Here is a 22211-nt window from a genome sequence, read left to right as displayed (position 1 = left end):
CTGCACATCCTCCCAGTGTGTGCGTGGGTTTCCTCCGGGTGCTCCGGTTTCCTCCCACAGTCCAAAGATGTGCAAGTTAGGTGGATTGGCCATGCTAAATTGCCCCTAGTGTCCAAAATTGTCCTTAGTGTTGGGTGGAGTTATTGGGTTATGGGGATAGGGTGGAGGTGTTGACCTTGGGTAGGGTGCTCTTTCCAAGAGCCGGTGCAGACTCGATGGGCCGAATGGCCTCCTTCTGCACTGTAAATCCTATGATAATCTATGATTCTATGAAAGTGCAGGATCCAAAAGAGCCCCATTGTTTTATACATCCTTGGTCTAACATTTTGCTTTCACATTCTTACTAGAAATAGGTCACAGGAGCTGGGACTGAAACAAGTGTGTGGGGTTTGAAGAGAGGGGTGTTTTTTGAGCCAGCGGGCGAGTTGCTGTGAGGGAGAGGCAATTCAGCCCTCGGGGGGTTAAAATGTGCTATGCTAGTGCAAGAAAATAATTAAAAGCTGTCAAACGTCACACTGAATAATTGGTCACGGTCAATGCTACTGCTGCCAACCAATTTCACCCTGCCGCAGCTGCACAATTAGTATCATTAGAAGGCCTGTCTCAACAACGAAGGGATGCTTTCTTTGATTTTGCTTACTCCTCCCACCTTCTTCACATCCAACTGTCAACGAACGCAGAAGCCTCTTTTTCTTCCTCTTCTTCCTGAGACTGTCACGAAGGCCGAGCCCGCTCAAGACCCCGTTATCCTCGGGGGTAACCAGGTTGGCCGAGGAACTTGGCGGCTGGCTAGCGGGCGGCGTTCCAGAAGCACCTCGGTTTGGCAGCTTTCCTTGCCCTTTCCAGCTATCGACACTTCTTGCCGGAGCTAAACACACCTGCTTTCCCACAGCCTGCGCACATTCAGGGCACGGATCCACCGTGGCAGCCATCAATAATTCAGTGGGTCTTTGATGCAACGTACAGGGATCTCTTATCAGATGGCCGCAATGACCTTTGGTAACAGACTCCGTGTTAGAGTGGTTCTCTGGTGCTTCAGTTCTAAATTTGAAACGTTCGCCCCCTTTCCGTGCTAACTGCACAAAATCACACTCCTGGCCATGGCTCACTAATTCACTCGATGACTCCAAGCCAATGTTTTTCCCTCCCACATCTGTTATGTCAGCTATTTCCATGGGAGTCTCTTCACAGCACAATCTGTTGTCTGTGCAGCAATCAGGGTCCTCTGACTGTCCACAGACATGCCAAACTACAGGCTGGCAGCCATGATCTTTCACCTGTTTCGTAATCTCTTCAAGGGCAGAGGGAAGGTCATCAGATGTAGGAGATGCACGCTTCAGAGCTGCCGGGCACATCACACTATTTAAACAGCCGTCCTTCTGGTCTGACAGAGCCCAGTCTCTCTCAATGCTATCAGGAGCCCCGGTCTTCGAGGCCACGCTGTCTAACCTCGGAGACCTCTCGCTCTTCGGCTCAGAGTTGCTGGTTATCGCGCTGCTCAAGACGATGTCGGGGTAACCTTGCACGGGCCGCTCCTCCGACGCACCGGACTCGGTTTTAACCGGGAAGGTGAAGCCAGGAGGTGCAACGCAACACTCTCTCCGAGAGTCGGACAGCAGCGGCAAACGGTCGTCGCTCAACCCTCCTGGCTGCCGCCTCAGGATCAAGCCCGTGAAAAGTCTGCAGCAAGCAGAGACCGTGTTCCCCATGGCCAGGCAGTCATCCGCCGATGTGAGATAGTAGTAGCGGTGGGTGCGGTCAAGAGACAGCAAGGCCGGAAAGAAAGGTAGTTGGCAGAATGGGTTGAATTCACACGGGTGTCCAGCTCCCAGCAGTAGCCTGCACTGAAAGCCAGGAGAGAGGGCAATTAAAGACAGCGAAGTGTCTGAAACGTCACAAAGCCTATCCGAATATTTCCACGGACAGAAAAAAAACTTCCCAACAGCTGTGGCTGCCAAACTGCCCCACGTGCCTCTGAACGGATTCCTCTCGTGTCGATACTCTCCCCATCTTTTCAAAGAGGGGACATCAAGGACACAGAGGCCCCCTGTAGAATATTCCAGCTCTCTGAACTGGGCATGGCAGGGGGGGGGGATCCGTTGCAATACTTTGTGCAACTGCAGGAGGCTGATAGCTTTTTAGTTTTTTTAAAATTGTTAAAAAATTCTTGGCTCAGAAAAGGTCACTGCAACGGAATCTAGGCAACGGCAGTCTTCCTTGAAGAAAGGGCATTCAGGGCAGCAATGTGACATTCATACCAAACAGCCCAATTCAATGCCTCCATTGGCAGTGGCTCTGAGAAAATGTCAAAAGCAGCAATTTGCCGGGTGTCCTGTTTCGAGAGGGCTGCTCGTACACCCCATCGTCCATGTGAATCTACGCCAAGCCACGCCACAGGCCTTTTATACGGAACCACAATATATCCCGTGGAGAAGAATCATACCAAAGGTGGATTAAGTTACACATCGTAGCAAACATAAAACTGCCCGTTTCTGGGTCACTGTCCGCGTGGAGTTTGCACATTCTCCCCGTGTTTGCGTGGGTTTCGGCCCCACAACCCAAAAGATGCGCAGGTTAGGTGGATTGGCCACGCTAAATTGCCCCTTAATTGGAAAAAAATGAATTGGGTACTCTTTTTAAATAAATAAATAAAACTGGCAAACAGTTTGAAAAGGCGAAAAGTGGAAATAACCCCAAATCCTCAAGTCTTTATAGTTTTCCCTTTTTAAAAACAAAAATCATACATTACTGAAGAAAAAAAAGAGCTCACTCTCTGCAAATACTGCATTTAAAACAAGCCGCGCTGTTAGCGAAGGGGGCTATAATAAAGAAATAATAAAGAAAATCGAAAAAGACAGAGGAAGAGCTAAACCTATCAGAACACACATCTCAAAAAGATCCGCTTCCGATATTCAGCAAATGTTAAAAGATCACAAAGCACAGCAATCAGTTCCAACTACCGCAGTGTTTTTCAACCTTTTTATCCAGGGACCCATTATTACCAACCGGCTGACCTTCACGACCCACGCCGGCCGACCTTCGCAGCCCATCATTTTCGCTTACCCTGTTTGTTGCTGACAACAATGGAGGAAATGGTTTTGGGTCCCTTTGGCCCCAATGGTCCCTTTGGCTCCCACCGAACTTGAAAACAAAAGGCTGCGACGATACAATAAAAATGCGGCCGCACTGCGCATAGTTTTGCACATGCACACCGATGATCGGGAACGCATGCGCAGCGCGGCCAAATTTTTTTTAAAATCTGTGACCTTTCCAACACCCGCCCGTGACCCACCCACGGGTCGCGCCCCTGAGTTTGACAATGCCGGAGCTACAGGATAACAGAGGGAGAGTCAGGGAGGTCCCAGGATAGCCAGCAACAACCCTCGTTACCGGCTCCTGAAAAGTGGTTTCAACACGTTAGGGGAGAGAGTTTACACCAATGTCACAAGTCAGAGGGATACAAAACCAAAAACACTTCAAAGTCTGAGATTTCAGGTCTGGTGCAATCTTGTTTGCTGACTGAGAAAAAAAAAACAAATAGAATTCCACCACTAAGTAACAAACAATAAACAGCACAAATCTGCTTTGATACGTGATCTCTGCACGGCGGCACAGTGGTTAGCACTGCCGCCCTCACAGCGCCAAGGACCTGGGTTCAATTCCGGCCTTGGGTGACTGTGTGTGGAGTTTGCGCATCCTCCCCGCGTTTGCGTGGGTTTCCTCCGGATGCTCCGGTGTCCTCCCGCAGTCCAAAGAGATGGGGTTGCGGGGATTTGGGGGGGGGGGGGGGGGGGTGCGAGGCAGGGCGCTCTTTCAGGGGGTCAGTGCAGACTTGATAGGCCGAACTACCTCTTTCTGGTCCATGGCTCTCTGCTTCATTTTGCCTCTTTCCTCCTCTTATTCCTCTCCCCACTCTATCCCCCACATCCTCCAATCAAATACATCTCCCTCAAAACTGACGAAAAGGTACGAGAGTTTAGGGTCACGCGCATCTCCACATATTCAAATCGATACCATTTCTTTCTTTAATCTAATTTAACTACTGCAGATAAAGACTGTCCTGACGCACTTGCTGCTGCCTCGCCTGAACCAGCCGGGATTCCTTACCCGCCTCACAGCCAAGAATAGCAAACCTCGCCCTCTAGGGGCTGCTCAAGGAAACTAAACTCAAGTCTCCTGGTTGAGTGGCTAAATGTAGTCTCCAGCACACTGCCACCCTGTGCCCACTGACAAGCGTGCAGCCACTTTTCTTTGCCCGCCAAAGATACAACCAGATTTTTCTGCAGCTCTGGGAACTATTAGTCATGGAATTAATACTTGTGGTGGTATTGAAGTAAATCATTGAAATCCTACACATTCTGCTCCACAGCAAATATAAAGACAGGAAAAGAACAGAGCTAGTAGCACTTAAGCAGGGAGATGTGCAGGTATTGAAAACATATCGATATATTTGAACAAATATCAATAGCTATAGATCACATAAGCCATTACAATAGACAGCTCCTTACAGCTGGAGATTTCACATTAGAGATTTTGAAACAAAATTGGATAAGAATAAACGTAAACCTTTTGAAAACCTACGAAGACCATAAGACATAGGAGCAGTATTAGGCCACTCGGCCCATCGAGTCTGCTCTGCCATTCAATCATGGCTGATATTTTTCTCATCCCCATCCTCCTGCCTTCTCCCCATAACCCCTGATCCCCTTATTAATCAAGAACCTATCTATCTCTGCCTTAAAGACACTCAGTGACTTGGCCTCCACAGCCTTCTGGGGTAAAGTTCCACCGGTTCACCACCCTCTGGTTTGAAGAAATTCCTCCTCATCTCTGTTTTAAAGGATCGTCCCTTTAGTCTGAGATTGTGTCCTCCGATTCTTGTTTTTCCTACAAGTGGAAACATCCTCTCCACGTCCACTCTATCCAGGCCTCGCAGTATCCTGCAAGTTTCAATAAGATCCCCCCCTCATCCTTCTAAACTCCAACGAGTACAGACCCAGATCCTCAACCGTTCCTCATACGACAAGCTCTTCGTTCCATTATCTACTATAAGTTTTTATAGCAGACTGCAGCGGAGAAACATGCCGTTAGCACCCAGGCACAGACCATTGAGCCAAATGGCCCGTCTCTGTAAAAGTGCGCCAGTCCCTCACTGAACTAGGCTTTCTTTCTGCGTGCAGCTGGCTAGACGGCTGTGGAGGCCGCCACGGTGAAAATGGTTTCCGATCTCACACGCACCCTCCCTTCAAAATGCAGATGGTTGGGTCACAGTCAGAGGACAGGAGGTCCGCTGAACTCAAATAACCCGTCTCCTGCATCCGTATGACACTGAAGACAATCCTGGCCCGGCGCCATCAATTGGGTTAAGATTAGCTAATTCAGCAGCAAGCAGGGATCGAACCTTAAACCTTCCTGTTCTATAATGGGCTCGGTGCCACAGCACATGGCACATTTACCTGCCAAGTTACTCCAGACTCAGATGCAACATTACATGAAACATATCAAATCTTTTCAATTGTCGACTTCGTTCTTTTCTCCAAATCCCACAAAATCTCCACAGCACCATTCCCCAACAAAGAGGGACAAACAGTTCCTAAACTTAGATATCAAGCTTGCAATAGGGAGGAGTGCGTTAGAAGCACTGTTTGGGACAACCTCCGATTTTATACTCTCTTCCCCCCACCCCATAGATACATTTAAACCCCACTCAACCTCTATTCACCCTATTCAGAAACGGTTACTACCTCACCAGGTAAGTGATCTATGGGGATGATCCCTTACATTATCAATCCACTGCAGACCAAGTTTGAGTGAGGCTCACACAATGGTCTTCAATATATTTCAATTACACACATGCAAACACGTTAACAAAAATGGCAGCTCAAGGTTGGTTTCAACAGAGTTGAATACTGAGAGAGAGAGAGAGAGAGAGAGCTGTACATATTTAAGACAGCAGAACGCTATTGAGGATTATTTCATTCATAGGTTGAAGTAATGGCATTTGATTACACTTAAAAATTGATAATGTTGAGGCTTTGATGATACTAAACTGCAATTGAGATTAAAGTACATTACTTGAATGAGTTAGTGCCTTATCTTCACCAAGAATAATTGTTCTCCATTTGTGGATTAGAACCAGAGTAAACATTACTCCATGGGGTATTCCAATATAACTTGATGAGATAGTGTTGTGTGGCATATAACCTAACTTAATATAAATATAATGATGGATAATGACTCTGCAGAGTCTATCTGGTCATCGCTAATACATTGTGGAGAAATAACTTGCTGCAATTAAGCCATTTGGTACCAATACATCCCCAATAGCCTAATTGATAAGGCACCGTGTTCAGAGACAGGGATTGTGGGTTCGAACTTTTCCCAGCAGCCAAATGGACTACTCATGCTCCTAATTCGCATGTTTGCCGCCGTGTGTACAATTCTGGTCACCTGACATTACTGCCCTTGAAGAGGTACAAGGGCAGCAAAGATGGTTCAAGGTTATCACAAATTTGGTATGGTTTCATCAATGACCCCACTTCAAAAGACGGTGATGTGTGCTGGAACATCCAGTGGCCGTGAAAAACACTAATAGGAAAAGGCTTTTTATGATGCAAGGCCTCAGAGGCCCACTCCCCAGCCCTCTTTTTCACTCTCTTCTCCCCCCCCATCCCCCCAGCAGAGCGGAGCTGCTGATTGGCTGTTGCGAGGAAAATTTGCATCAGTGCATTACGGTCACTGTATCCAGAACGTGTACCTGAGCAAGACACCCTTCGTGTTCAAGTGAAGGCAAGCATCCAGTAGAGGGCAGCAGAGCAGAGATGCTGATTGGCTGTTGCGGGGAAAAGTTGCATCAGTGCATTGCGATCACTGTATCTAGAAGGTGGTTTGTGGAGGAGCTGTTGTCAAGTGACAGTTAAACCCCAAACACTTCTTCAGTGTTTCCCGCCCTACCTCCTCCTCTAACCAAAAAAAAATAATCACTGTAAGGATCCCAGCCGAGTAAAGATCAAGAGGGAGACTCTAGGTCAGGTAGAAGTAGAAAGAAGTTGAACCGTGATGTCACAGCCTGCAGATAAGTGATTGGCTGGTGACTGGTAAGTAGTTTTTCTTTTCCCTGAGGTGTTCTCGTGTGGAGCACAGTGGTTGCTGAGTGAGTGCTTGCTGAGAAGGGGAGTAATTTTTTTAAAAACTTACTGTTGGGAGTTTCCAGCTGAATCCGGTCGGAGTGAGGACAGAGTGACTGCTGGGTAAGTAGTAAAGATTTAAATTGTTTGCGTGGGCCCATAACAGCTGATTGCTGTTCTCGTGCAGGGCGCAGTGGTTGCTGGTTAAGTGTTTTATTTTTGCCTGTATTTAAATTGGGCGGTTCCTAGACCCTAGACACTACACTTGTAGTGTTCCCCCACCCTTCCACCTCCTCTAACCTAAGGGGTTGAGTGAATAACAGGTAAGCTCTTTCTTTCTTTTTCTTGTTTTATCTAGAGGGGATGGCAGGGAAGGTAGTGCAATGTTCCTCCTGCAGGATGTTTGAGGTGAGGGATGCCGTCAGTGTCCCTGCTGATTTCACCTGTGGGAAGTGCACCCATCTCCACCTCCTCAGAAACCACGATAGGGAACTGGAGCAACTTCAGATCATTCGGGAGGCAGAGGTGGTCATAGATAGTAGCTTCATGGATGTAGTTACTCCAAAGAATCAAGATAGATGGGTGACGGTGAGAGGGGCTGGGAGGAAGCAGCCAGTGCAGGGATCCTCTGTGGTCGTTCCCCTCAGTAACAAATATACCGCTTTGGATATGGTTGAGGGGGACGACCTACCAGGGGTAAGCCACGGTGAACGGATCTCCAGCACCGAGTCCGTCCCTGTGGCTCAGAATGGAAGGAGGGAGAGCAATAGTTATTGGGGACTCGATAGTTAGAGGGACAGATAGACGGTTCTGTGGCAGCGAAAGAGACTCACGGAGGGTATGTTGCCTCCCGGGTGCCAGAGTCCGTGACTTCTCGGACCGTGTTTTCAGAATCCTTAAGAGGGAGGGGGAACAGTCACAAGTCGTGATACACATCGGTACCAACGACACAGATAAGAGAAGGGACAGGGATTTAAAACAGGAATTTAGGGAGCTAGGGTGGAAGCTGAGAGCCAGGACAAACCATGTTGTCATCTCTGGTTTGTTGCCGGTGCCACGTGCTAGCGAGGTGAGGAACAGGGAGTGCAGATAAACACGTGGCTGCAGGGATGGTGTAGGAGGGAGGGTTTCAGTTACGTGGATAATTGGCGCATATTCTGGGGAAGGTGGGACCTGTATAGACAGGGCGGTTTGCACCTGAACCAGAGGGGCACCAATATCCTGGGAGGGAAATTTGCTACAGCTCTTTGGGGGGGTTTAAACTAATTTCTCTGGGGGATGGGAAAAAGAGCTGTAGTCCAGAAGCCAGTGTTGAGAGTAGTGAGATACTGAGGAGGGTATCAAGGTCGCAGGAGTGTACCGGCAGACAGAAAGGTGGGTTGAAGTGTGTCTACTTTAATGCAAGGAGCATCCGGAATAAGGTAGGTGAACTTGGGAGCGTGGATTGGCACTTGAGACTACGATGTTGCGGCCATTACGGAGACATGGTTAGAACAGGGACAGGAATGGTTGTTGGAAGTTCCGGGGTACAGATGTTTCAGTAACCGTAGGGAAGGTGGTAAAAGAGGTGGAGGAGTAGCATTGTTAATCAAGGATCGTTTAACAGCTGCAGAAAGGCAGTTCGAAGGGGATCTGCCTACTGAGGTAATATGGGCTGAAGTTAGAAATAGGAAAGGAGCAGTCATGTTGTTAGGAGTTTTCTATAGGCCCACAATTAGAAATAGAGATGTGGAGGAAGAAATTGCAAAACAGATTATGGAAAGGTGTGGAGGTCTCAGGGTAGTTGTCATGTGTGACTTTAACTTTCCAAATATTGATTGGAACCTCTATAGGTCGAACAGTTTGGATGGGGCAGTTTTTGTACAGTGTGTGCAGGAGAGTTTCCTGACACAATATGTGGATAGGCAGACAAGAGGGGGGGGGGGGGGGCACATTGGATTTGGTACTGGGTAATGAACTGGGCCAAGTGTTAGATTTGTTTGTGTGAGAGCACTTTGGAGATAGTGACCACAATTCAGTGTCTTTCACCATTGCAATGGAGAGGGATAGGGCCATACGGCAGGGCAAGGTTTATAATTGGGGGAGGGGTAATTATGATGCGATTAGGCAAGAATTAGGGAGCATGAGATGGGAACGGAAACTGTCAGGGAAAGGCACAAATGAAAAGTGGAGCTTGTTCAAGGAACAAATACTGCGTGTCCTTGATAGGTATGTCCCTGTCAGGCAGGGAGGAAATGGCCGTGTGAGGGAACCATGGTTCACAAAAGAGGTTGAATGTCTTGTCAAGAGGAAAAAGGAAGCGTATGTAAGGATGAGAAAACAAGATTCAGTTGGGTCGCTTGAGGGTTACACGGTAGCAAGGAATGAGCTAAAAACAAGGGCTTAGGAGAGCTAGGAGGGGGCATGAGAAGTCCTTGGCGGGTCGGATCAAGGAAAACCCCAATGCTTTTTACTCTTATGTGAGAAATAAAATGACCAGGGTGAGGTTCGGGCCGGTCAAGGACAGTAGTGGGAACTTGTGCATGGAGTCAGAAGAAATAGGAGAGGTGTTGAATTAATACTTTTCTTCAGTGTTCACCAAGGAGTGGGGCCATGTTTTTGAGGATGAGAGTCTGATTCCGGCGGGTAGGCTGGAGGAGGTAGATGTTCTGAGGAAGGATGTATTAGCAATTCTGAAAAACCTTAGGGTCGACAAGTCCCCTGGGCCAGATGGGATATATCCAAGGATTCTTTGGGAGGCAAGGGATGAGATTGCAGAGCCTTTGGCTTTGATCTTTGGGTCCTCGCTGTCCACGGGGATAGTGCCAGAGGACTGGAGAGTGGCAAATGTTGTTCCTCTGTTCAAGAAAGGGAATAGGAATGACCCTGGTAATTATAGGCCGGTTAGTCTTACTTCGGTGGCCGGTAAGTTAATGGAAAAAAGGTCCTGCAGGATAGGATTGATGACCATTTGGAAAGATGCAGCTTAATCCGGGATAGTCAACATGGATTTGTGAAGGGTAGGTTTTGCCTCAATAAGTTGATTGAATTCTTTGAGGAGGTAACTAATTGTGTAGATGAAGGTAGAGCAGTTGATGTCGTATACATGGGTTTTAGTAAGGCATTTGATAAGGTTCCCCATGGTCGGCTCATGAAGAAAGTATGGAGGTGTGGGATAGAGGGAAATTTGGCCAATTGGATAAGTAACTGGCTATCACATAGAAGAGAGAGGGTGGTGGTGGATGGAAAATGTTCAGACTGGAGACCAGTTACCAGCGGTGTATCACAGGGATCAGTGCTGGGTCCTCTGCTATTTGTGATTTTTATCAATGACTTGGAGGAGGGGGCTGAAGGGTGGGTCAGTAAATTTGCTGATGACACCAAGATTGGTGGAGTAGTGGATGAGGTGGAGGGCTGTTGTAGGCTGCAAAGAGACATTGATAAGATGCAGAGCTGGGCCTAAAAATGGCAGATGGAGTTTAACCCTGATAAGTGCGAGGCGATTCATTTTGGTAGAAAAAATTTGAATGCGGATTACAGGGTCAACGGCAGGGTTCTGAGGAATGTGGAGGAACAGAGAGATCTTGGGGTTCATGTCCACAGATCTCTGAAGGTTGCCACTCAAGTGGACAGAGCCATGAAGAAGGCCTATAGTGTGCTAGCGTTTATTAACAGGGGGCTTGAGTTTAAGAGCCGCGGGTTATGCTGCAACCTGGTGAGACCACATATGGAGTATTGTGTGCAGTTCTGGTCACCTCATTATAGGAAGGATGTGGAAGCATTGGAAAGGGTGCAAAGGAGATTTACCAGGATGCTGCCTGGTTTGCAGGATAGGTCTTATGAGGAAAGGTTGAGGGAGCTAGGGCTTTTCTCTTTGGAGCGGAGGAGGATGAGAGGTGTCTTAATAGGAGGTTTATAAGATGATGAGGGGGATAGATAGAGTGGACGGTTCAGAGACTATTTCCTCGGGTGGATGTAGCTGTTACAAGGGGGCATAACTATAAGGTTCAGGGTGGGAGATATAGAAGGGATATCCGAGGTAGGTTCTTTACTCAGAGAGTGGTGAGGGTGTGGAATGGACTGCCTGCTGAGAGAGTGGAGTCGGACACTTTAGGAACTTAAGCGGTTATTGGATAGGCACATGGAGCACACCAGAATGACCGGGAGTGGGATAGCTTGATCTTGGCTTCGGACAATGCTTGGCACAAAATCGAGGGCCGAAGGGCCTGTCCTGTGCTGTACTGTTCTATGATCGGCCATCCCAGGTGGGACTTGTGCTGCGTTGCCTTTGTTTGCCTAAATTAACCGTTGTGGTTTAATTTTCTCGGGACTCCTGAAGATATTATAATTCCTTTTTGAAAGCTCCAATTGAATCAGCTTCCACCGCCCCAGAGGGAACTCGCAAAGACTGACTTGGGCACATTGCCCACTGTGGCAAACCAGGAAACACAAATTGAAAATTAGTTAGAAATATGAAAGGAAGTCTGGCAGAACATTTATCACAGAAGTCAGGAAAAATGTGGGATTACTGGGGTTGGTCAATGGGCCAGAAATGGGCTCAGATCCACTGCATATATTTCTGCTGATAGACCTAGGCTTCATAGTTTGCCACATCTCAAAAATGGCCCAAAGTGCTTCATTTAGAATTTAATTACAACAATGTAGTATTCATTCACTTGCTACCCTTGGCAACATAATCCCAAACACATCAGTTTCCACATGCACAACAATGAGATTCAATTCCATCTCTCCAACACCACTCCGGATCCCCCCCACTATCCAATTGGCTCAGTGCTTGCCAGGGATCCGGTATTGGGTGAGCAGGAATTTCTTCCAACTAAATTAAGATTGAAGACATTGTCTTTGGGCTCCACCACAAACTCCATTCCTTGGCCAAGATCCCTGGCACCATCTGAATTTCAGTCAGACCATTCTCAACCTGGGCGTTGTTCCTTAAGCCCGAGATGAGCTGCCAACCACATATCCACCTGTGACATTGCCCAACTCCAACCATGTCCCAACTCAACCGCAGCCAAAACCCACATCCACACCTCTTGTCCTCTCTTCTGATCAATCGTGTGTATTTCACCCTACATAAAACGGAAACTGAACTGGATTGGTCATATAAATATTGTGGCTACAAGAATAGGTAAGAGACTGGGAATCCTGTGGCAAATAACTCACCTCTTGACTCCCAAAGTCTGTCCATCATCTACAAGGCACAAGTCAGGAGCATGATGGAATACTCTCCACTTGCCTTGTTGTGTGCAGCTCCTACAACACTCGAGAAGCTCAACACCATCCAGAACAAAGCAGCCCGCTTGATTGGCACCCCATCCAACACTTATAACCATTTATTAGCTCCCCCACTGATCTAGAGTTGCAGCAGCTTGTACCATCTACAAATTGCAATGCAGCAAGTTGCCAAGGCTCCTTCAACAGCACCTTCCAAGCCAGTGATCTCCACCATCTCGAAGCACAAGGGCAGCAGATACCTGGGAACACCACCACCTGGAAGTTCCCCTCCAAGCCACTCACATCCTGACTTGGAAATATATCGCTGCTCCTTCACTGTCGCTGGGTCAAAGTCTTGGAGCTCTCTCCCCAACAACACTGTGGGTGTTACTACACCACAGGGGCCAGTTTACTTCAGTTGGCTAGACAGCTGGTTTGTGATGCAGCACAAGGCTAACAGCGTAGGTGCATTTCCCGTACCAGCGGAGGTTATTCATGAAGGCCTCGCCTTCTAAACCTTGCCCCTCGCTTGAGGTGTGGTGATCCTCGGGTTAAACCACCACCAGTGAGCTCTCCCCCTCAAAAAGGGGAAAGCAGCTTACGGTGATCTGGGGCTATGGTGATTTTACCTTGCCTTACACCACAGAGACTGCAGCAGTTCAAGAAAGTGGCTCACCATCACCTTCTCAAGGGCAATTAGGGATGGGCAATAAAAGCTCTCTAGCACTGCATGAAAGAATAATGGGAAAAAAAGCTCCATAACCCAGCTCTCTGACAAAGCTTTAGGTTTTGTAGTCAGAAACTCTCTTAATATTTAAGAAATGTTTAGATATTCACTTGCCCTGCCATAACCTCCAGGGCTATGGGCCAAGCACTGGAATATGGGATTAGTGTAGTCAGATCATTGTTGCTCAGCATGGACACAATGGGCCGAATGGTCTCCTTCGGTGCTATAACATCCATGACTCTATGTATATCCTGATACCTCCTTCCACGTGTATTAAGCGCCTTGGAACATTACGCTATTCAATGCGCTATATAAATGTAAAGTATTGTTGTTAAATGTGATTGTAACACACAACAGCCATTTTGCTAAATGACAAGCTCCACAGGGGGGGGGGGGGGGGGGGCGCAACGGTAGCACAGTGGTTAGCCCTGTGCTTCACAGCGCCAGAGACCCGGGTTCGATTCCCGGCTTAGGTCACCGTCTGTGCGGAGTGTGCACATTCTCCCCGTGACTGCGTGGATTTCCTCCGGGTGCTCCGGTTTCCTCCCAGAAGTCCCGAAAGACGTGCAGGTTAGGTGGATTGGACATTCTGAATTCTCCCTCAGCGCACAGGCTCAGAGGTGTGGTGACTAGGGGATTTTCACAGTAACTTCATTGCAATGTTAAAGTAAGCCTACTTGTGACACAAATAAAGATTATTATTAAATAAGGTTAGCCAGTTCTAAAGCAAAAAGGTTGCTTGCTCCCAATTTGGATTTTATTAAGACTTTCCTCATGAATCAAATTCTAGCTGCCACGACAAGGACATCGCCATAACCAAGGCCTTACTTGGAATGTACTTTTGCACCTTCGCCACCACTGATGCCCTTGCTGATTGCATCAACAACATGTTAGGGTCTAATACGGTGCGTGTCAAGCAAACTGCCTGATAATTGAGGGCCTGGCAGTCAGGCGCCAGTCCTTTTATAAGAAATTAATAAATTTAGAGTACCCAATTATTTTTTTCTAATCAAAGGGCAATTTCAGCATTGCCAATCCACCCAACTTGCACATCTTTGGGTTGTGGGGGTGAAACCCACGCAGAAACAGGGAGAATGTGCAAACTCCACATAGACAGTGACCCGGGGCCGGGATCAACCCCGGGTCCTCAGCACCGTAGGCAGCAGTGCTAACCACTGTGCCACCGAGCTGCCCGTCAGGCTCTAGTGTTGCCGTCACCCAGCACCCATACTTCCAGTCTGGGTTTTCACTGGATTGCGACTCAGAGCAGAAACTTCCCCCCCCCCCCAGCTGATTCTTCCTTTTCCCTTAGCCAGGAGTAACTGTGGCCAACCACATTGACTAAATAATCAAAATCTTGACGGTGAGGCAGGGCTGTTACATAGTTGATCCACCAGGACCCGGCAAAGCCCACCACTTTGTATGTGCAGCTGAGATCCTAGATAACAGGAAACTCAAACAGAAGCAAGTGGAAGAAGACAAGGCCTTGTGCTTTAGTCATAGCAGATCCTCACCGAACAACCAAAAACAGAACGATTATAAATAAAGATTGGGACTTATTTTCAATGGCTCATAGAAACCAAGGACATGTTACGTTAGACTTTAAAAGATTGGTTAATGTCCCGACCATCATTTAGAAAGGTTCCCTTCTCCACCTCAAATTTTCCCTCTACTCCTTTAGACCGTAACACCCCAAGTACTCAAAATGAATGGTGCTTCACTGTGATGAACATCAAAGCTAAACCCAATCATGTTCTTACCCATGCATACACATCAGTCAAGGTCCCTGGGTAGCGATCAGGAATATGGGTTGGCATAATCATCTAGTTTCACGGTTCATATTAATATTTTAGAAGTAGCGTTTAGTTTTGAGAAGATAAAATTTGATGGGGTATGGCAATTAAAATGCTGGACTTTAGAAATAGCTGGAACACCTCACGTCGTGGCAGTTCAAAGGGTTCCATGTGTACTTATGAGGTCAGCGATAGAAGTGTAAACACTGAACAATGGATTGATCCATTTCTGGATCTCGAAGTGGAGCCAGGGTGACTATCATCATCTCAATAAAAAGCTAAAAACTAGCAATTCCAGGAAAAAAAAAGTTTTAAAACTCTATTAGACAAAGAAATTATTTGCACATTCTCCCCATGTCTGTATGGGTCTCACCTCCCTACGCCCCAAAGATATGTAGAGTAGGTGGATTGGCCATGCTAAATTGTCCCTTAAATGGATTTTTTTTTTTTTTTTTAAACTTAAAATTATACATATTGATTAAAGAATCAAAGGGTCGTGTTGAAGATAAGAGTTAATTTACATTTCTGGGGCCTGCAAAAGCATGCCATTTTGTCATGGAGATGGGCTGTGGAGGTTAGAGGTTCTTTTGTTTAGTTTGAGTTTTCTCACGGAAGGCAGTTGCAGTTCTGGTCTCATGTATTCTGCAGTTCACAGAGTTGAGGGAACAAAAGGAGATGCATTGTAATCAAGCCTGCACCTGAGGCAGAAAAAATGCTAACTGTATTGTTCACCAAGGTGAGGAGGACTCAAGCTCAGTTTGGAGACTTTTGAGTTCATGTGCAGGTAAACACAGCTGGAAGATTTGCTCAACTTCAAGCCAGAGAAAGAAACCTACCGTGCTCCTCACACTGAAAGGATATTAGCCTTATAGGAGCAGGTCAGTCAGCTTGGAACAGCCAGAGAAAAAACATCTGCTAGTAACCAAGAGTCTGGTGTGGAGTCAGCAGCTGTCAGAAGCTGTGAAAGCATGAAAGGTCATTAGAAGCCAGGATAATTCCTGATGTTCAAATCCCTAAGTAAGAAGGTGGTGAAGCCCGCACTTGAAAAGTAGTCCAGAGTTGTGACGATTTAGGATCCCCATGAAATTTCATTCTCTGGAGACCAGCTAGAAGTGACTTCTGGAGGGCTGTGACATACCTTTCATGAAGACTGAATTAACCATCATGATTTCATAAACTAAGGGAATGTTTGATGTGTATATGCGTGGCGGGGCAGGGGAGTAAAAGTAAAACTGAATACATAGAATCTGCAGGTACAAACTAGTGTTAGTAGCGTTTGCCTTTAACATTTTTATATACAAAATCTGTTTTTATTTCAAAACATGAAATCTCGTGCCATAATGTCTTTCCATTAATCACTGGGAGATTGAATTTCTCTTTAAATGTCAACAGCCCCTACAGGTATCTTTACACAGGGTGTTAATATCTTTTCCCTTCCTCCAATGACAGAAAGTTGCTCTGAGTTTAACCCAACCTTCCTGGTGAAAGCATGGGTGGGTTTGGGTCAGGGACCCGACTTGCACTTCCATCTGACTATTGAGACCAACTGTACAGCACTGATGCTCCAAATGTGATCACTAAGTCAGCGCATCCAGGCAGTGTGAACCGGAAACCTTTCTGGTTCAATGAGGTGCCTTACCTATGGAGGTGGGGCAGGGGTGAGTTACACTGACATGTTCACACGCTACTCATGTTAAAATAAGGATTATACATGCTCCAATGCGCCTTGGCTCAGATAGAACAGTTTTACTGCAAAATGGGCTTGATTATAACTATTTTGTTCAAATTAGTTTGTCATCGTGAGCAACATAATTGAGGTTGTATTTCTCTTCAACCCACGGTGATTTTGTGACTCTCCGATAAAATTAATGTCAGACAGCAGGAACTGAAACTGTTGCCTCGGGAGAGAGTCAGTGTGCAGCAAGAAGAATCTGGGGCAAACAAAGCAGACCACTGGACAGAAAATAAAAACCCACCATTCGGTTACGTGACCTCGAAAAAAAATATTGCAGTAAACGTTACAAGACTTCACTGGATCAAACTTTTGTGGGTTCAGGTCTCACGCCAGAACCCGAGCACTACATCAAGGCTGACATTAGAATCCCAACAGTAGGCGGCCATTCAGCCCATCGAGTCTGCACCGATCCTCTGAAAGAGCACTGTACCCAGGCTTACTCTTCCCTCTATCCCCATAATCCTGAGCATTGATCGTGGCTAACCCACTTAACCTGCATATCTTTGGACTGTGGGAGGAAACCCACGCAGACACGGAGAGAACGTGCAAACTCCACACAGTCACCCAAGGCCGGAATTGAACCCGGGTCCCTGGCGCTGTGAGGCAGAAGTGCTAACCACTGTGCCAGCATTCACCGTGCATTCCAGTACAGTCTCAGGGCATGCTGCACTGTCTGAGGTGTCGTTGTTAAACTGAGCTCTTCAGATGGGTAGCAAATTTCCGGTGGCCCTGTTGTGACCAATAGCGGGAGAGACCCCGGTGTCATGATCAATATTTGCCCCTCATTGACATTACGGAAAGAGATGATCTGGTCATGATCACATGCGGTGGGGGGAGCTGGCTGTGTACAAATTGGGTGTGACATTTTCCTAGATTACAACAGTGCATGCATTTCAAAAGCAATTGATTGGCCGTAAAGCGCTTTGGGGCATCTGTTGTCCGTGAAAGGCACTATACAAATGCAAGTTTTTTTTGTTCTTCACTGAAACCAGCCCCAGCTCTGATGGCACAGGACAATGTGGCAGTCAGGAATTGTTCACACCTAGTAATTATTTTTGTTTTAAATGCTGGAAACACTCAGCTGGCCAGGCAGCAACCGTGGAGAAAGAGTAGCTGTTTCAGGGTTAACATCTTAGGCGATGACCTTTCATCAGAACTGGCAGTTCAAAAGGTTGTTAACCTGAAACATTAACTTTCTGTTTTCCTCTCCACAAATACTGTCCCTGACCTTGGATGCTTGCAACATTTTTGTCTTAATTATGGTTCCCAACAGCGTCAGTATTTTCATCCACTACTCCTCTCATGCTATTACCCCCCACCCTCAACCATTTGCCAACACCTTGGTGACTTTGATGCACCCTGAAACTCATGCTGAAGAACCTACTGGAATCCAAGTGAGGATGACATATAGAAACATACAAGATTATGAAGGGAATAGATAGGATAGATGCGGGCAGGTTGTTTCCACTGGCGGGTGAAAGCAGAACTAGGGGGCATAGCCTCAAAATAAGGGGAAGTAGATTTAGGACTGAGCTTAGGAGGAACTTCTTCACCCAAAGGGTTGTGAATCCATGGAATTCCTTGCCCAGTGAAGCAGTTGAGGTTCCTTCATTAAATGTTTCTAAGATAAAGATAGATAGTTTTTTGAAGAATGAAGGGATTAAGGGTTATGGTGTTCGGACCGGAAAGTGGAGCTGAGTCCACAAAAGATCAGCCACGATCTCATTGAATGGTGGAGCAGGCTCGAGGGGCGAGATGGCCTACTGCTCCTAATTCTTATGACCCCCAATGATATCGATGTGCATGATGGAAGAACCATCAACAGCACAGCCTATGTGGTCTGCGTGCAGACAGAATCCAGGGTCAAGTTCTTCCACAGTGCTGCAAAACACTGGGCATCTTATATCAAGGGATAAATTTAAGTTTCAAAATTTGAAATGACTGACGTTAATTCCATTTCTCCCCATAGATGCTTCCTGACGTTCTGAATATTTAAATCAAATTTTGGTTCTATTTCCTTCTCATGCTTGTGGACTATCCAACGCCGTGAAAAGCTACAGGAAGTTGTATGCTGTTCATTTGTGTCCACTGAAATCCGGATCGCGGCCAACCAGATCAAGACTTGGGGCCCAAGTGGACTTCATCACACCTATCAAAATTAAATTAAAATCCAAAGAAACACCAAAAGCAAGATAGCTGCTTTATATATCTTATGAAGAAGGGTTGAACAGGTTGGGCCTGTAAGGCTCTATGACTCTGCGTCCTATACCCATTGGAGTTTAGAAGAATGAGAGGTGATCTTACTGAGACATACAAGAACCTGAGGGGACTTAATAGAGGGAGGTTCCACTTGCATGACAGACTAGAACCAGGTCGTTCGTCTGTGGAATTCTCTTCGCCAGAGAGCATTGGAGGCTGGGCCACTGAATATATTCAAGGCAGAGTCAGACAGATTTTTGATGGACAAGCGAGCCTGGGCTATTGGGGGGGGGGGGGTGGTGGGGGGGGGGGGGTGTAGAAAAGGCAGATAGGAAAACGGAGTTGGGACCATCATGATCTTATCGAATGGCTGAGCAGGCTCGAGGGGCCGAGTGGCCTACTCCTGCTCTCAATTCCCACGTTCCTATTAATAATCAAGGTCTTACTAACACGCACATGATGGCCTGTCTTTCTGGTGAGACAGCTTTAGTGCTTTCAGCACACTAAATGAACTTAATAAAAAAGGTGGACGCTTCCATCTATTCACTGGGTACAAAACAACCTCACATACGACTTGCAGTTCTATTACACAGGGTTCTGCATTCCAATGGCCATTTCAACGCTACACGGTGATGATGCACCATTTGAAGGTTTAGGGATGTAATGTTTTCCAGACGGTGGTGGCAGCTACATGCCACCTTGCAAAAATCAATTACAAGCCTACAATACATGTCAAGGATGTCATAGAAACAGAACCTCCCCCTAAATTGATCACTGTGTTGCACCTAGTCTCAGCACTTCATGAGCTCAGAACATGCTGAATTCACTTGGGGAACCGCTGTTCAAATCTCATCCAGGATCCGCTGCTGGAAAGGTGGGATTGGATCTGAGCAGTGATGTCCTGCGCCCCACCCCCTCTCAAAACATGCTGAATTCACTCGGGGATCCCCAGTTCAAATCTCGTTCAGGACCCTCTGCTGGAAAATTGGGATTGGGTCTGAGCAGTGATGCTCTGCGCCCCCCAAACCCACCACCACCAGTCAACACTCGAGCCTAGGTTTACTGCCTGTGATAAATTAATTTTAAATGGGTTACTGGCAGAACCACAACCAGAATTTCTAGGCCTCACCATGTGTGGCGGCATTTAGTCCGTACAATTGCACAGCACCCAGAGTCTCTCAAGGGCCCTTGTACGAATTAGACCTCCATTATGCGAAGTAATTTTTAGATTACATTTTGCAAATGTGCCCTTTCATGATTGTCAATGTGCAGATTTGACATCTCGCCTGCATTTAGCTTCATCCAGTAAAAAAAAACCTTCATCAGAGGCTTCACCACCACACAGGGTGAACACTGCTCCTACTCACCGCCCTCTAACATGCCTGAAGGACAAGTGCCAGAGGACAGGGTCACCCTTGTCGAGAGGGGCTAAGGAAGGGGGGGGGGGGGGGGGTGCACAGCAACCATGGTAACTGGGTTCATTCAAATAGCCCTCTAACCTTTCCCCTCCCCCCGCCCTGTCATCACATGACCCAGTGAAGGAGCCGGTATTCACTTCCGGGGTCAGTAAGCTGCGAGAGGGGGGAAAAGCTGCGAACAACCAGAACCAGGGCTTTTCTGCCCCCCCCCCCCCCCCAAAAAAAAAAACCTCCCCTCACCCAGCAACTCCCTGGGGATGAGAGGGAGCCCCTCACCGGGAGCAGGCCCTGCACAGCAGCGCCGGGGAGGGTAGGCCGCTCTCCCGGCAACCAGCGGGAGTGAAGGTGACCTTCAACCGCCGGGAAGGAGGGAGACTCGGTTCAGCCCCTGCCTTGGGGGGGGGGGGGGGGGGGGAGGACCGAGTAGGGAGTCTGTGCAACCTCCTGATCCCGGTGCATGGATTTAAATAGAGTCTCACCCCCCCACCTCCCGGGATGTCTCCCTCAGTCTGCCTCCGGCAGGAGCCGGACACTTTGCTACACCGTCAAACTGATACATTTGGCAACGTCAAAGGCTCCGCGGCCGCCGCCGCGTGGATACATTGTGGGGCCGGGTGGCAACATTGTAGCCAGGAGCTGCCAGCAGCAGCAAAAAGACACATTGCGAGGGAAGCGGGGAGAGGGTGGGTGATAACCGCCTCCACCCCCACCTACAAACCTCCGCCCCCCCCCAACAAACCACCCCGCTAACAACCCTCCACCACCCCCCCCAAACCTCCTCCACCCCCCCTTACAAACCTCCACCACCCCCCTAACAACCCTCCTCCACCCCCCCTTACAAACTTCCACCACCACCCCCTTACAAAACCCTCCATTCCACTACAAACCTCCACCCCCCCACCTACAAACCTCCACCCCCCCCACCCACCTACAAACCTCCACATCCCCCCACCTACAAACCTCCACACCCCCCCCCACCTACAAACCTCCACACACACACCCACACCTACAAACCTCCACACACACACCCACACCTACAAACCTCCACACCCCCCCACCTACAAACCTCCACACACCCCCCACCTACAAACCTCCACACACACCCCCCCCACCTACAAACCTCCACACACCCCCCCCACCTACAAACCTCCACACACACCCCCACCTACAAACCTCCACACCCCCCCCACCTACAAACCTCCACACCCCCCCCACCTACAAACCTCCACACACCCCCCACCTACAAACCTCCACACCCCCCCCACCTACAAACCCCCCCACCTACAAACCTCCACACCCCCCACCTACAAACCTCCACACCCCCCCACCTACAAACCCCCCCCACCTACAAACCTCCACACCCCCCCCACCTACAAACCTCCACACCCCCCCCACCTACAAACCTCCACACCCCCCCCCACCTACAAACCTCCACACCCCCCCACCTACAAACCTCCACACCCCCCCACCTACAAACCTCCACACCCCCCACCTACAAACCTCCACACCCCCCCCACCTACAAACCTCCACCCCCCCACCTACAAACCTCCACCCCCCCACCTACAAACCTCCACCCCCCCACCTACAAACCTCCACCCCCCCCCCACCTACAAACCTCCACCCCCCCACCTACAAACCTCCACATCCCCCCCCCACCTACAAACCTCCACATCCCCCCCACCTACAAACCTCCACATCCCCCCCCACCTACAAACCTCCACACCCCCCCGCCACCTACAAACCTCCACACCCCCCCGCCACCTACAAACCTCCACACCCCCCGCCACCTACAAACCTCCCCACCCCCCCCCACACCTACAAACCTCCACCCCCCCCCCCCACCACACCTACAAACCTCCACCCCCCCCCACCACACCTACAAACCTCCACCCCCCCCCCCCACCACACCTACAAACCTCCACCCCCCCCCCACCACACCTACAAACCTCCACCCCCCCCCACCACACCTACAAACCTCCACCCCCCCCCCCCCACCT

At 48.3% G+C, this 22211-nt stretch overlaps 1 protein-coding gene across 4 annotated transcripts in view; it reads right to left on the bottom strand.

The window, feature by feature from the left end:
* cluha (clustered mitochondria (cluA/CLU1) homolog a) overlaps positions 1-22211 on the bottom strand; it is a 135519-nt gene that overhangs the window by 112645 nt on the left and 663 nt on the right. For 2 of the 4 annotated variants that reach the window (XM_072469750.1, XM_072469751.1), the window contains exon 1: positions 650-1742. The exons of the other annotated variants lie outside the window; for them this stretch is intronic. In XM_072469750.1, coding sequence (XP_072325851.1) covers positions 650-1709 — 1060 coding nt within the window. In that variant the 5' untranslated portion in view covers positions 1710-1742. Of the gene's footprint in view, positions 1-649; positions 1743-22211 lie in introns of those variants that run through there. 4 annotated transcript variants of the gene reach the window in all.

The sequence above is a fragment of the Scyliorhinus torazame genome, chromosome 12, assembly GCF_047496885.1.
Source record: "Scyliorhinus torazame isolate Kashiwa2021f chromosome 12, sScyTor2.1, whole genome shotgun sequence".
Classification (NCBI taxonomy): domain Eukaryota; kingdom Metazoa; phylum Chordata; class Chondrichthyes; order Carcharhiniformes; family Scyliorhinidae; genus Scyliorhinus; species Scyliorhinus torazame.
This window is presented reverse-complemented; position numbering and strand designations above follow the sequence as displayed.